General features: G+C 47.7%; 1 protein-coding gene across 2 annotated transcripts in view; it reads right to left on the bottom strand.

Annotated features, from left to right (window-relative positions):
• Positions 1–16,361, bottom strand: part of LOC137527819 (ectonucleoside triphosphate diphosphohydrolase 2-like) — a 130,147-nt gene that overhangs the window by 35,877 nt on the left and 77,909 nt on the right. For both annotated transcript variants that reach the window (XM_068248762.1, XM_068248763.1), the window contains exons 3-4: positions 13,504–13,654; positions 6,126–6,285 (exon numbers count right to left, since the gene is read on the bottom strand). In XM_068248762.1, the coding sequence (XP_068104863.1) occupies positions 6,126–6,285; positions 13,504–13,654 (311 nt within the window). The remainder of the gene's footprint in view (positions 1–6,125; positions 6,286–13,503; positions 13,655–16,361) is intronic.

Below are 16,361 nucleotides of genomic sequence, written 5' to 3'. Positions count from 1 at the left end.
GGAGTCTGCAGAGCCCCGCCCCCAGCCTCTCTACCCCTCCCCAAGTGCTCTGTACTATAGTGATGCTGGAGGAGTCTGCAGAGCCCCGCCCCCAGCCTCTCTACCCCTCCCCAAGTGCTCTGTACTATAGTGATGCTGGAGGAGTCTGCAGAGCCCCGCCCCCAGCCTCTCTACCCCTCCCCAAATGCTCTGTACTGTAGTGATGTTGGAGGAGTCTGCAGAGCCCCGCCCCCAGCCTCTCTACCCCTCCCCAAGTGCTCTGTACTGTAGTGATGTTGGAGGAGTCTGCAGAGCCCCGCCCCCAGCCTCTCTACCCCTCCCCAAGTGCTCTGTACTGTAGTGATGTTGGAGTCTGCAGAGCCCCGCCCCCAGCCTCTCTACCCCTCCCCAAGTGCTCTGTACTGTAGTGATGTTGGAGGAGTCTGCAGAGCCCCGCCCCCAGCCTCTCTACCCCTCCCCAAGTGCTCTGTACTGTAGTGATGTTGGAAGAGTCTGCAGAGCCAGTTCTGCTCCATCATAGGAGGTCAGAGTGAATGTAATAATCAGAGGCTGGGAGCACACTCGTCTGTTGGTTTTCTGTATGCGTTTTCTCTGCACACCATGGGCCATATGCAATTCACTTTTTCTACTGAGTTTTCTCCTAGGAGATAACTTTTCATCTTGTGTTTAAAATAAATTTTCAGCACTTTGCAAATGAAAAAGTACCATAAAGCAGGAGTTACTGTTTGTATGGTTTTCTTTGATCTACTGGTGCGAGTTCTCTTCTGCTACTAACACTGTGTCAAGGTTTTTTTGCGCTACAACTATCTGTTCTCTTTACTTGTATTAGGGCCCATACACTCCCTAAAGCCATTAGTGGCAGTTTGCCGGCCATTTTTACAGGGCTAGCGCACTTGTAACTATATGGTAGTCATCTCACTGCTGCGATTACCGCCATTTCCGGGCATTTCGTGATTAGCTGCAATCGCAGATGCGCTGCATGCAGCATTTTGCCGTGATTGAAGAGCGATCAGCATACTATTAAAGCGCTAATGGCAAAAAAAAAAAAACTGCAAATTTGTACAGTGATTTTACCTCGATAATCACTGTAAAATCAAACATGCAAATTCCTAATTCCTCTTTTTCTACATTCGGTACTGTGGGGCTGTCATGTAAAGTAGTTTTTTTGTGTTACACAAGGACTAAGTTCTTGAATCTTGAACACATGGGAGACAATGGTTCCAGCAGACACATGGTAGACAATGGTTCCAGCAGACACAAGGGAGACAATAGGTGTGTACACACGCACTACTGTAATGAACGGGTCCATCAGACCCTCCAGCTGGGCGGGCGTTCTGCTGACAGTGGTGCACAGTTACAGTCTGTCTGCAGACTGATAACAGCCTCATCGGTCTGCAGACAGACTGTACACACGCACTACTGTCGGCAGAACGCCCGCCCAGCGGGAGGGTTCCGTCCATTACAGTAGTGCGTGTGTACGCACCTAATGGTTCCAGTAATGATATGGGAGACATTGGTTCCAGAAAACAGTCTGACACAAGTATGTGCAGGACCGGATTGGCCAGAACTCCGGCAGACATCCCGGATGAGAGGCTTTGCTCGCTTGTCGTCACCTGTTCAGGTGTGCTCATGCCTTGGCACAGAGACCAGGAACCTGCCCAGGTGTCTCATCCCAGCGCACAATCCAATGCCCTTATCCTGCCACTTCCTACTGAGGATAGAGAGAAAAGAGACATAAGAGCTTTGTCTGAGATGCCAACAGGCCCGCAGGCATGGAGTTTATAATTGTGTTCTCAGGGTGTGCCCAGCCAGCCATTCTCACCAGACAATGCTATAATCGCATTAGACAAAAACTCAAATCCTGGTACCATACAAAGCATCAGCCACATTAGAAGCCCGTCCTCCAGCACACAAACACTGGAATCAGAGGAGTGCCTGAGACTGAATGCAGCTGACCGGCCGCCATAGTGTTCTTCTAAGCGCGCTATAAAAATAGAATCCAAGATAGCCGTATCAAACTGGACAGAGTTCAGAGAGCTGAAGACCTCAGAACTCAGCCAAACCCAGAGATTAAGAACAAGAATGCCAGAATGTGTTCCATAAAACTAATCCCGATCCAATCCCCCTACCCCACCGCCGCCACCACACACACTACACTACGTGCAATTAATCTTTCCATACTTAATACTAAGTGAAAATTTTCATAACGTCCAGGGCAGTTTCTAGGCTAAATTGCATCCAAGGCAAAGGTGTAAAAATGCCTCCCCCCCTCCCTTATGGAGCCAGGTATAGGTGCCTTCAGTATAGGTAGCCAGGCATAGTTGCCCCAGTATAGGTTAGCTAGGTTGGTGCCTCCAATATAGATAGCCAGTATAGTTGCCCCCAGTATAGGTTAGATAGGTAGATGCCCCCAGTATAGGTTAGCTAGGTTGGTGCCTCCAATATAGATAGCCAGTATAGTTGCCGCCTGTATAGGTTAGATAGGTAGATGCCCCCAGTATAGGTTAGATAGGTGCCCCGAGCATAGGTATGCTAGGTAGGTGCCCCAAGTATTGGTTAGCTAGGTAGGTGCCCCAAGTATTGGTTAGCTAGGTAGGTGCCCCAAGTATTGGTTAGCTAGGTAGGTGCCCCAAGTATTGGTTAGCTAGGTAGGTGCCTCAAGTATTGGTTAGCTAGGTAGGTGCCTCAAGTATTGGTTAGCTAGGTAGGTGCCTCAAGTATTGGTTAGCTAGGTAGGTGCCCCAAGTATTGGTTAGCTAGGTAGGTGCCCCAAGTATTGGTTAGCTAGGTAGGTGCCCCAAGTATTGGTTAGCTAGGTAGGTGCCCCAAGTATTGGTTAGCTAGGTAGGTGCCCCAAGTATTGGTTAGCTAGGTAGGTGCCCCAAGTATTGGTTAGCTAGGTAGGTGCCCCAAGTATTGGTTAGCTAGGTAGGTGCCCCAAGTATTGGTTAGCTAGGTAGGTGCCCCAAGTATTGGTTAGCTAGGTAGGTGCCTCAAGTATTGGTTAGCTAGGTAGATGCCTCAAGTATTGGTTAGCTAGGTAGGTGCCCCAAGTATTGGTTAGCTAGGTAGGTGCCCCAAGTATTGGTTAGCTAGGTAGGTGCCCCAAGTATTGGTTAGCTAGGTAGGTGCCCCAAGTATTGGTTAGCTAGGTAGGTGCCCCAAGTATTGGTTAGCTAGGTAGGTGCCCCAAGTATTGGTTAGCTAGGTAGGTGCCCCAAGTATTGGTTAGCTAGGTAGGTGCCCCAAGTATTGGTTAGCTAGGTAGGTGCCCCAAGTATTGGTTAGCTAGGTAGGTGCCTCAAGTATTGGTTAGCTAGGTAGGTGCCTCAAGTATTGGTTAGCTAGGTAGGTGCCTCAAGTATTGGTTAGCTAGGTAGATGCCTCAAGTATTGGTTAGCTAGGTAGATGCCTCAAGTATTGGTTAGGTAGGTAGGTGCCTCAAGTATAGGTACATCGGTGGGGGAAGAGGGCATAGTGTAGTTAGAGTTGAGCCAAAATTTTTGTAATTTCGCATTACTATAATTACGCATGCGAAATTTGCGATTACGATGCGAAATTAGCGTAGCGAAATTGCCATTAAAATCGTAATTGAAAATACCGTAAGCGTAATTTTCAACGCGAAATTTCGCGTTTCGTTCATGCCGTAATTTCGCATTAAACGCTACCGTAATTTCGCGTTAAACCGTAACGCTCCGTATAATATAAAAAAGCCGCCGACTTTAAGGGTTAATAGCAAAGCCCCCTTAAATGCTAAGAGCCGCAAATTTGGAGAATATATTAAGGAGATCAGGAGGAATAAGAGGAAAAAATTTTTTTTCAAAAAGACCTTATAGTTTTTGAGAAAATCGATTTTTAAGTTTCAAGGGCAAAAATGTCTTTTAAATGCGGAAAATGTCAGTTTTTTTTGCACAGGTAACAATAGTGTATTATTTTCATAGATTCCCCCAAGTGGGAAGAGTTTTACTTACTTCGTTCTGAGTGTGGGAAATAAAAAAAAAAACGACGTGGGGTCCCCCCTCCCAGACCTCTTTAACCCTTTGTCCCCCATGCAGGCTGGGATAGCCAGAATGCGGAGCACCGGCCGCGTGGGGCTCCGCACCCTGACTATACCAGCCCGCATGGTCCATGAATTGGAGGGTCTCGGAAGGGGAGGGGCAGCCAAGCTTTCCCCTCCCCCTCCGAGCCCTTGTCCAATCCAAGGACAAGGGGCTCTTCTCCACCTCCGATGGGCGGTGGAGGTGGAGGCTGAGATTTCCTGGGTGGGGGGGTTCATGGTGGAATCTGGGAGTCCCCTTTAAAAAGGGGTCCCCCAGATGCCCACCCCCCCCTCCCAGGAGAAATGAGTATAGAGGTACTTGTACCCCTTACCCATTTCCTTTAAGAGTTAAAAGTAAATAACCACACAAACACATAGAAAAAGTATTTTAATTGAACAAAAAACATAACCACGAAAAAAGTCCTTTAATATTCTTAATTAACTATTAATACTTACCTGTCCCTTTAAATAAATGATCCCACGCAATATCCTCGGAAATGTTCTATCAGTTACAATGTAACAACTTTGTTACATTGTAACTACGCCGCACCCGACGTCACTCGCCGCTCAGCCGCCGCATACACTTACGCGTCCTTGCAGGACGCTAAGTCCCCGCCGGCTCCCGCTGTCCACCCCGCCCACATCTGTCACCCACAGTGGAAGGTGGGTTGTAACTACTATGCCCTCTCCCCCCGCCGCTGTGCCCACCCTCCTGCTGCTCAATCTGGCGCCCCGGGCAATTGTGCAGTTCGCACGCCAGTAGAAACGGATCCGATAATGTCAGAGACAGACAAATGGACTTTTATCGCACCTGCTGTTGTGTGACCGATAAGCTGCTTCTTTTAAGGAGGCCATACATCAGGCGACTTGGCAGCCGATAGACCATTTGTGCTGCCGAGAGCATGCCTGAGCGACCAATTCCAGGCCAAAATTGGTTGCACGTATCGATTGGACATGCTGCAAGTTGTAGGGCTGACTTGCTTGATTGGGTACGCAGCGGTAACAGCGTGCGATATCGGCGACAAACCCCTGGCGCTGGCCCACCAAATGTAAAATGCCCCCCAAACAAATGCAGTATACTTAACATGTCAGTGGTCACCACTGGCCCCATCTGCGTGCACACACCCCAAGTGGTTGCCACGTAACAAGGGCAAGTGTGTGGAGTCACATATACGCTGGCAACCACTTGGGGCGTGTGAATAAAGAATGAGCCAGCATCAGACACAGAACTGTAAAGTATACTGCATCCTGGGTGGGGCATTTTACATGGGGGACAGCACTGGGGGGTGGCGGATGCAGCATCACAAAGCCGATTCCTGAGAGATTTCATGCTGAAATTGATGGGGAATCGCCTTGCAGTTTATGGCCAGCCAACAGATCTCTCTCTGATTGAATCTGATTAGAGAGACATCTGTATCTAGGTCGATCTGCCCACACATCGTCTGATGTATGGGTATCTTTAGGAATTTCTTGTGTTAAAAGATAAAATCCTACCATCAATCATTAACCCTCCGTACTCCATACCCTTTTAGCAAGCTGGAACGCTAGCAGCGAGTAAAACAACTAGGTTGTAAATTGTATTCAGTGGCAGAAAGAGGACACTAGCTTCCAAAATGAATTGCATGCAAAAAAAAAGAAAAAGACAAAAACAAATGTTCTGTACTAGACCCTTTCACCAGCATTGAGGTTTCCTCTTGGAGAGGGTCCCTACTCTACCTACCACCCTTTGCACAAGAGGAAACCTCAATGCTGGTAAAAGGGACTAGTACAGAATGCTTTTGCCTTCAATCCATTTTGAAAGTGTAGCTGTGGGAAAGATAATAGCAGGACCTGTATCCCTATGAAGTGACCACTGAAGGTACCACTGGACTGGATGGGCACCAACTGGCAGGGAGAAGTGCAGGGATGGAGGGGAATCATGGTTGGCGTTGAGGGCGGGACCACCCATGATCTGCTGTGCTGCTGGCAGTTTGAACGTCTAGATTGCAAATTCAGAGGTTTTTTTGCTTCTTTTTTAAATAAACTACATTACTAATACTTAAAAATGTGTGTGTGTGAACAAAAGGAACTGTAGTGTCTGTTGTACCTTGACAAAGTTTTCCAAGAGATAGTTTGCGGTCACCCAGCCAAACACTCCTTCATCCTGACCAGACAGGATCTTCGCCCCGCGAAAGTCAAAAGGGTAGGACTTCAGCTTTGCACTGACCGCTTCCAGGACGTCATCCGAGGCCTTTGCATTGGTCCGACTGTCAGCAAAGAAGAAGAGCGTTATGACAACTGGATGACATCAACGCATAAGCGGTAGACATTTTACGCACGGTATACAGATGCTTAAAATATCACTTTATGTAACTGATTAGTGTTGGTTACAAATAGCTACTGACGAAGCGATCATGTGGACCACGAAACGTGTGAAACGTTCCATGCCTCCCTCCACCCTCACTTTACTGCTGAAAGCTATCTTTTCCATGGGGATCTCGTCCATTGGCATGGTATGTTTATTGCCACTGTGCATTACGTATTCATCCTTATGCATGGAATCATCATCATGCACTTTACTGCGATTTGTTCATGAGCATCTAGGTGGATTTAACCCTTATAATTCATGCACTTTTTTATTCCTTGCCTTCTCGCTCTTGTGACTCATGCACTTTGTAGACTTCTACATGGTTTCGTATTGTAAGTGCACCTTGCACATTGATGATAGGACCATATAAAATTAACCTTTTCTCCCGAGTTATCTCCGAGGACAGGGGTCCCCAACCCACTGCCAGTCCGGGGGCTGAGTCCTGCCGGTCCGCGGCTGCTGTGCAGAGGCAGAATCAGGAAAACAGCTTCCTGTAGCGGCGATTTATATCACCGTTACCAGGGGAACTGCTGTCCTGCTTCCCTCTTCACAGCAGCCGCGGGATGTGCTGCTGTGAATGAAGACGAAGAAGCATGGAGGAGAGGGGCCGACCGGGGAATACAAAAGAGGACGCGGCAGCCAGCTAAGGGCAACTACACCCTATACTGGGGCAACTATACCCCCCTATACTGGGGCAACTATACCCCCCTATACTGGGGCAACTATACCCCCCTATACTGGGGCAACTATACTCCCCTATACTGGGGCAACTATACTCCCCTATACTGGGGCAACTATACTCCCCTATACTGGGGCAACTATACTCTCCTATACTAGGGCAACTATACTCTCCTATACTGGGGCAACTATACTCTCCTATACTGGGGCAACTATACTCTCCTATACTGGGGCAACTATACTCTCCTATACTAGGGCAACTATACTCTCCTATACTGGGGCAACTATACTCTCCTATACTGGGGCAACTATACTCTCCTATACTGGGGCAACTATACTCTCCTATACTGGGGCAACTATACTCTCGATACCCTGTACCAGGCTACCTACATACCTATACACTCCAAATTGCTTTGCCACCACACCTCAGCGCACACCCAACACACACACCCCACCCTCTGGTCCCCAGAGAAAGGTTTGGTCTGGATATCGGTCCCCGGGCCGATAAGGTTGATCATTTTCATATTCTCTTTTCACCATCTTACAATTGAAAAAGTTCCCAAAGGTTGGAGAATAAGATCAATTAAGAGTATTTTCTTGCTTGCTGGAGGTTTAAAAAGGCATTTTATGACAAGGTGTAAAAGGATCACCTAGTAGAAAACTCAGGAGGAAAAGTGAATTCCTCGCTACCCTCCAACTACCGCCCGATCTCCCTCCTCCCATTCGCCTCAAAACTCCTTGAGCGTCTGGTTCACAAACGCCTGACCCAGTACCTCAATGCCAACTCACTACTAGACCCACTGCAATCTGGATTTCGGCCTGCCCACTCAACCGAAACGGCTCTCACCAAAGTGGTCAATGACCTTGCCTTAGCTAAAGCTGAAGGTAAATACACCATTCTCCTCCTCCTTGACCTTTCAGCAGCTTTTGATACAGTAGATCATCCCCTACTCCTCCAGTCCCTCCAATCCATGGGCATTCACGATGTCGCCCTGACCTGGCTTTCATCCTACCTCTCCAACCGCTCCTTCACGACCTCCTTCAATGAGTCCTCGTCCACTCCCAACCACCTCTCAGTGGGAGTCCCCCAAGGCTCGGTCCTTGGCCCCCTACTGTTCTCCCTATACACATCCTCCATTGGCAAGGTTATCTCCTCCATGGGTTTTAACTATCATCTGTATGCAGATGACACCCAAATCTATCTCCACACCCCTGACATATCCACCACTACCATGGACAAGGTCTCCTCCTGCCTATCTGCCATCTCCTCCTGGATGTCCGCTAGGTTCCTAAAACTAAATCTAGACAAAACGGAATTTATGATCTTCCCACCCCGGTCATCCCTGGACCTCCCAGATGTGCAGGTCACTGTTAACCACACTACTATTCACCCTACCTCTCAAGCCCGCTGTCTGGGTGTCACCCTGGACTCCGCACTCTGCTTCATTCCCCACATCCAAAACCTCACAAAGTCCTGCAACTTCCACCTTCGTAACATCTGTAAGATTCGCCCTTTCCTGACCCCTGCCACCACCAAACTCCTCATCCATGCCCTCATAATTTCCCGCCTCGACTACTGCAATGCCCTTCTGTCTGGACTCCCTAAGACCCGAATAGCCCCACTGCAGTCCATCATGAATGCGGCTGCCAGAATTATCCACTCCTCCCATCGCTCCACCAGGGCGGCTCCCCTCCGTGAATCCCTCCACTGGCTTCCTATCCACTCCAGAATCAGATTCAAGATATTGTGTCTGACCTACAAATCCATCCACAAAACCTGTCCAACCTACATTTCTGATCTTACTCAGAGATACACACCAAGCCGCTCACTCCGCTCCTCCAATGAATTTCGCCTGACCGTCCCCCGCATCACCCAGTCCCATGCACGCCTCCAAGACTTCTCAAGAGCCGCTCCGACACTATGGAACTCCCTACCTCCACCCATTAGGGCAGCCCCCTCCTTCAACACCTTCAAGAAGGCCCTCAAAACTCACCTTTTCACTCTTGCCTACCACCCCTCACAATTGCTCTAAACCCACAGCCGAACTCTGGTCCCCTACCTCTCGTGTCCATACCTCTCCCTCTAGATTGTAAGCCTTTGGGCAGGGTCCTCACTCCTTGTGTGTCCTACCTGATCATGCACCTCTATTACTGTGCACCCATGCTATGCATTTGAGTGAACCTAACTTGCCTAACTCCATGCTCCCATCCAGTGACTGACTAAGCATTACCTTGTACTCATACTGTGCTGTGTGATCTGGTTTTCTTGTATTCCTGTATTGTCATATTGCTGTTTGTCACCCCTAAATATTGTCTGTAACCTAAATTAATGTCCAGCGCTGCGTAATATGTTGGCGCTTTATAAATACAATAAATAAATAAATAAATATGGGCGCATGTGCCACAACCCACAGCCCCGGGTGTCCCCATTTTTCACGTTGGGCACTTACTGAACCCAAGTGAATGTACAGTGCAGCATTTAGAGTTGCTTGCAGGAGGGGAGGCAATATGGATACGGTCTTGTGTTCCATTGGAGTCTAGTACACAGTTTTAATTGGTTTTATCATTACATTGACTCCAATATAATAAAGATGATGATGATTTGTATGTGTAGTACAGCTAAGAAATAAAACAGACGCAAAGACATAAATCTAATATTGTTTCCAGTACAGGAAGAGTTAAGAAACTCCAGTTATCTATGCAAAAGAGCCATTGAGCTCCACAAATCGCAGAGAGCTCTGTCTTCTGAAGCTTGTTCTGTCATCTGTCAGTCACGTATTTTCTCTGCAGAGAAGTGATCAAAAGTTCACTGGGCTGCTCTGCAAAATACTTTAGAATGCTGAGTAGTGTGTAAACTCCAAATATTAGAGAATGATGCAATGTTATGAAAAAAACTTATATAACTGCAAATATGAGAAGATTTTCTTTGCTACTAATGTTCTAGTCTTTATCCGTTGGATTTTTCCGATCATTTTTTTAATCAAAATTGTATGGTGTGTGGTATATTATCAATTACTTGATGTACGTAAACAGAGAAAATCACGTTTGCAGTTTGCATGAAATGTCGATTGTGATTTGCAGTGTAAAACAGCCCTGAGCAATCACCTGTAACCTCTGTCGAGAGGTCTCATGGACGTCTAACAGAAGCCACTGAAAGGTCCAGCAGAATCAGCATGGAACGTTCCCCTCTGTTGCCATGAGATTATACATCTGGATGAGGAAAGTTCCACAGCTGTGACATTTCCTAAAGTCAGATTAAAGAGCTTCATAGATGTTATTTCCTGAGAACCTGGCCTAAAGCTGGAGACGGACAACCTTCCCAGTAACGTTCGCTAGGAAGAGAAGGTTGGTGTCAGGTCTGCAGCTGCTCCAGGGAGGCGTTTTGGAGTCCAGGCCCGATGATTACTTCCTCCAGTGAGATATGAAATGTCCCCTGATCACAATGTCAGTGGGCCCAGGTCCAGATCCCAGGTGGTCTGGCAGAGATTTAAGAGGAAATTTCAGCGAACATCTTCACCAGTTTCCTTCAAAACAGTCCATGGTGTAAAACGGTTCACGGTTCCATTATATCATTCGGCATTGGGTGCAAATACTCTAGACTACAAGATTGACGGGATAGAGATGATTTTGAGAAGAAGTTGGCAAATTTCTCACCAAGATCCTTTGAAGATGGAATCCCAGGATTTTTGCATGATAGGTTAAAGAGATGCAGCCAACAAACCATGTCAGCTGTTCTGCTTGCCAGATGATCTCCTCTGATAAAAAGGTAGACCTTTACCTTTTGAGTGAAGATTGGTAGGTTTTTGGGTGAAGGACTAAAATCACTTTGGTTTGAACTCGGCCGTGGCAGACAAAGAGCAACTTGGTCGAGAATCTTGAAACAAACCAGCGTGTGTACAGTGGCCGCCCAATGCTGGATCTTTAGCAATCCCTGAGTCCCAACGCTGCCAATTTAATTGTTCTCTCTGATCCAGGTAAACTCCTCTATTGTGCACTCCTCGTTGTCCTTCTGCCTCCCCCAAAGCAACAGATGTGTCGCTAGCCTGTAAGCTAGTGACCCATCTGTACAGCGTCCACACTGCACTGTCGGGCAAGGGACTGAGTACAGATCCCTGCTGGAGAACAGAAATGCCTTGGTATGTATGATCTTGGTCTTCTATGGAGCAAGATTTTTTCCATCATCACTGAAACCCAGAATCTTCTTTAGCTTTTTTATAGAGTTGTCAAACCAGCATGGGTGATGTGGGCAGGGGAGCGATGAGATCATCATACGTAGACGATTAATAGCGGTTGTACCAGAGTCACGGTCTGAGCCAGCTCTTCCAGGACAATTATAGATTTACACATGGGACAAAGAGTAGAGTTGGCAGTATGATGCATCAACTTCCAACCCATAATGCCCAGCATTAAAGAGAAACCGTGACCAAGAATTGAACTTCATCCCAATCAGTAGCTGATACCCCCTTTCCCATGAGAAATCTTTTCCTTTTCACAAACGGATCATCAGGGGACTCTGTACGGCTGTGATTGTGGTGAAACCCCTCCCACGGTGGGATGTCAGGACCATGGTCCTGACAGTTTCCTGTCTGTGAACCTCATTGCATTGTGGGAAACAACAACTGTTTACAGCTGGGTCCAACTGCCAAAGGAGCAAGCAGCATCTCCTTCCACTGACATCACCTGCCAGCAGTAAAAATATCACCAAGTGGTAAATGTCAGGATGTAAATCAGGGAAAGGAAAGGTTTTACAATGGGCAAACACTAACTAAATCATTTATACATAATTATTGTAACAATGAAGCACTTTTTTTTATTACATTATTTTCACTGGAGTTCCTCTTTAACTGACCTGAAATCAGCTGGCCAGTGTCCATACGGGGATGCGGATTGGTGAATGCCGTTACCATGGCGAACTACATCCCTATTGGCCGTTTGACTTCAGGCCAGAGGTCACGCTGGGCATTACGAGATAGAACCTCCATTTCTAATAGAGGTGTCTTGGCCTATAGACACACTAGGCAACCGATTATGACAAACATTCAACAAGGACTATTTCATATATTTTGTTACCAATTATTAATAGTGTCATTAAAAGCTATGTTTTGTATGGAACTTGACATTCATTGCGCCATTAAACCCTCCCCCTTTTTCTTTTGGGTTCTTCATACAATTCATTCATTAGAGGGGTGGCTATACTTTACATTGTTCTATATTAAAATTATTCAGGGTGCCGACTTTTACAGTAATTTTCCTGGTTTGAAAACACGTCCTATATCTATATCTTGCTGAATATTGTATGTAACCCCACCGTCCCATGAATGCTTTGCCTAGGCTGTTTAGCTATGCAGAATTCTCATCCCAGAGCATTCTGGGAGACCAGGCATTATTTTCACTGCCTTCCATACTCTTTGTAAACAAACATTCCGCAGAGTTGCATCTGACAGCCCTAAAGAGGTCACCACCAGTTATAAGTTTCAGAGTGCCCAAAGTCTTTTCTCTCCCTGATTTACAAACACTGATTAAGTCATCTAGAAATGAGCATTGTAAAAAATAAGCAATTTAATTCATTTTTATTCTCTCACCCTTTTGTGTCTGGGAATTTGATATACATTTTATTCATATTACTTTTGTCACTGTCGTTGCCATTCTGTATTTTGTACCAATTCTGTATATTGGAGTACACCAGGCCTTGGCAAAGTTTACGTGGCCTGGGCCACATGCTGCAGACCACAGGCCGCATTCCAAAAATATTTCCCCTCCCTCCTTCCTGCGGAGTCGCGAGTGGACGATAAGCGCGGGTTAACGCTCACCTGATCCCCGCTTCCAGCATCACATCTCTATAGCAACAGGGCATCACATGACACGCCGTCGGGACGTGCCAGCTTATTACACAGTGGCACCCAGAAAATGTTGGCGCCTTATAAATAATAATAATTTATTGTGCCATTTTCACTACAGTTAAAGGGATGGTCTGAGATGATTAAAAAGCAAAAGTATACTTACCTCGGGCTTCCTCCAACCCCCGGCAGCCGTCCTGTGCCCTCGCCGCAGCTCCGGTGTCTCCCGGACCCATCCAGGGAAGATGCCGACCGCGCCAGGTCGATATCCACCGCGCTTCAGTGTGCTGCTCATGGAGTCCCACTGACGTCATTCAGACTGTACTGTGCAGGCGCAGAACTATGGTGCCTGCGCCGTAGTCTGGCTGATGTCAGTGCTACTGTGAGTCGCACGTTGGAGCGCAGAAGACATTTTGCGCCAGAGGGGACCCCGGGCCACTGGCTTTGAGCGGAGCTGCGGTTAGGGCACAGGGCAGCTGCAATGGGCTGGAGGAAGCCCCAGGTAAGTAGATTTTTACTTTTTAATCATCTCGGACCTTCCCTTTAACCTGCACACACTGCGGAGACAGTCTATGAGCTCTCAGGCCTCAGCCCATACTTACTTCAACAGCCTCATGCCCGCCGTGGCACCCAGATACAAGGGGGTGATGGCATGCCTGCTGTGTGGAACCTCCCTCACAGCCCGCTCCAAGCAGACCTCCAGGCTCTTCCCTGCGTCAGGGGGGTTCTGCCAATAGCTGGATATCCCCGGCCCTGAAAAGCACAAATCGTGTAATCTGGTTATAGTAAACTCTATAGTAAAACTTTGGCTATAGTAAACCAATGTCCAGGTCCCTGCCAGTCACCATTACAAGTATATGGGAGTAACGTCTGTTCTAGTAAACCTGTTTTTCTGACCCCTTCACTTTCCTATAGTGGAAAGTGGGCGGGACCATGCATCATACGTCAGTCGGAGATTCAGGAGCTGTGGTCGGTGGGCAGGCTTGCAGCAACCTATAGCCTGCTCACTATGTGCACACTGCTCTGGGCCTGCGTGGATTACCTCAAATGCACCAACCGGCGAGACCTATGCTTCCTGTGCAAGCTGCTGCCTGATTACTTAGGGAGTTGCCCGTCACCTGTGACTTGCTTGTGCATGGCTGCAATGCTATAGTATCATCCAGGCTGCACAGAAATGTGGACAGAGGAGCACACTATTAGTACTGTACCTGCATTACCTGGGGAAGACATATGCTTCCAGTGCAAGCTGTTATGTGATTTTTGCATGCAAATCCCTGCATAGATGAACACTGCATTTTGATCTAGCTTAAGGTGGCCACACACCATACAATTATTAAAATATCTGTTCAATTCAAGAATAGCAATCAATTTTTCCTGACTGATCGTAACATTTCAAAAATCTGACCAATGTGTCTGATATAGTAAACTACTTTTCCCAGCACTTTGGAGTTTACTATAAGGGGAGTCTACTGTATCACACGAACACCCATCACCGAGGTTAATGGCCGGTTTATGGGGATCACATTCCTGGCAGGGGCCTCATTCTGCACAGAACCAGCAGAGATAAACTAAGAATGTTAAAAAGAATCACTTCCAAGGAGAGAGCTGACGGTTTGCTTTTTTCACAATCCTGGAAGTGCGATAGTAAAAAAGAGAGAGAGAGCGTTGCATAAAGCAAATTATTTATGATGGAGATAACTCCTCTACTCCCCCAGGGCCGATGACTCACATGCGGGGATAAAATGTATCCAGAGATTGGAAATGCGAATTTCAACAGTGAATATTAACCTCTTGACGACTAGCTAACGCCGATTGGCGCAAGCTGGTCGTCTGCGGGTTACCATGGAAACGGCTGCTCGATTGAGCGGCCTTTCCATGTCAGTTCACGGAGGGTGTCTCCGTGAACAGCCGGAGAGCCGCCGATCGCGGCTCGCCGGCAAAATGTAAACATGCGGGGAAGAAATCCCCGCTGTTTACATCATACGGCGCTGCTGCGCAGCAGCACCATAAGGCAGATCGGCGATCCCCGGCCTCTGATTGGCCGGGGATCGCCGGCATATGATAGGCTGAAGCCTATCCTTCAATGCGCAGGACGGATATCCGTCCTGCGCAGCTCAGAGGGGAAGGGAGAGGGAGGGAGAGGGACGGAGCGCCGAGAACGCTGCGGACCCCTCAAAGCGCAGCAAGCTGGCGGCGATCAGACCCGGGGGAGGTATGCACACCCATTACACAGGGGTGGGAGGTATGTACACCCATTACACAGCATTACACAGGGGTGGGAGGTATGCACACAGCATTACACAAGGGTGGGAGGTATGTACACCCATTACACAGCATTACACAGGGGTGGGAGGTATGCACACCCATTACACAGCATTACACAGGGGTGGGAGGTATGTACACCCATTACACAGGGGTGGGAGGTATGTACACCCATTACACAGCATTACACAGGGGTGGGAGGTATGCACACCCATTACACAGCATTACACAGGGGTGGGAGGTTTGCACACCCATTACACAGCATTGTGAGACAAAAGGGAGGAAAGTCCTGGCCAAAAGGCCTTACAGTCTGAGGGCTCATTCACACTTGCAAAATGCTAGCGCTTTTTCTAGCGTTTTGCTCTGGCGATTTTTGGCGATTAAACGCCCAAAAAAAACACCATTCACACTTGATTTTTCACGATCAGCGTTTGTTGCACTAAAACGCGATCGCCGAGAAATCGCCTAAAAATGGTGCAGGATACAAAATTTGTGTTTGGCGATTTGCGTTAATCGCGGTATTATGGCACTTGCGCTTTAAAAAGCGCTAGCGCTTGAGCATTTTGTCGAAATCGCCGGCAAAACGCTCAAGTGTGAATGGGGCCTAAAGGCAGCTATACACTGGTCGATTGCCACCAGATAGACCAAGAGATAGATCTGTCTCTGATCTAATCTGACACAGAGGGATCTATTGGCTGCCCATTACTGCACACAGATTTTGAATAGACTTCAGCTTGAAATCAATTCACAACCTGTGGAGCCGCCGATTGCTCGCTGCCTGTGTGCTCCCCCGGCCAGCAGTGATACATTACCTGTCCGCAGGCGCGAGTCCCCGGTCTGTGCAGCCACTTTCTCCTGCTGGCATGTCTCCTCTTCACTTTCTGTTCTGTCCTGCGATGAGCAGAAGTACAAACAGTTGAGGGCGCTCTACTGTTTGAATTTCGGCTTGTCACAGGAGGAGACAGGAAGTGAAGAGGACACAGGCCAGCAGGAGAAAGTGGCAGCACAGATCAGGGACTCGCGCCTGCGGACAGGTAATGTATCACTGCCGCTATGCTGCGTCGGTCAATAGCCGCTAACGAAGCGCTCCCGATCCACCCGCGATTGGGCAAAATTTTCCTGCCAGGACAGAGCGACAGAATTGATAGATTTTGAATCGAAATCTGTCAACATTTGCGTTATCGATTTCACAGCAGAT

Source organism: Hyperolius riggenbachi, chromosome 8 (assembly GCF_040937935.1).
Source record: "Hyperolius riggenbachi isolate aHypRig1 chromosome 8, aHypRig1.pri, whole genome shotgun sequence".
In the NCBI taxonomy this organism is placed as follows: domain Eukaryota; kingdom Metazoa; phylum Chordata; class Amphibia; order Anura; family Hyperoliidae; genus Hyperolius; species Hyperolius riggenbachi.
Note: the sequence above shows the minus strand (reverse complement) of the source record. Positions and strands in the feature narration are given on the sequence as shown.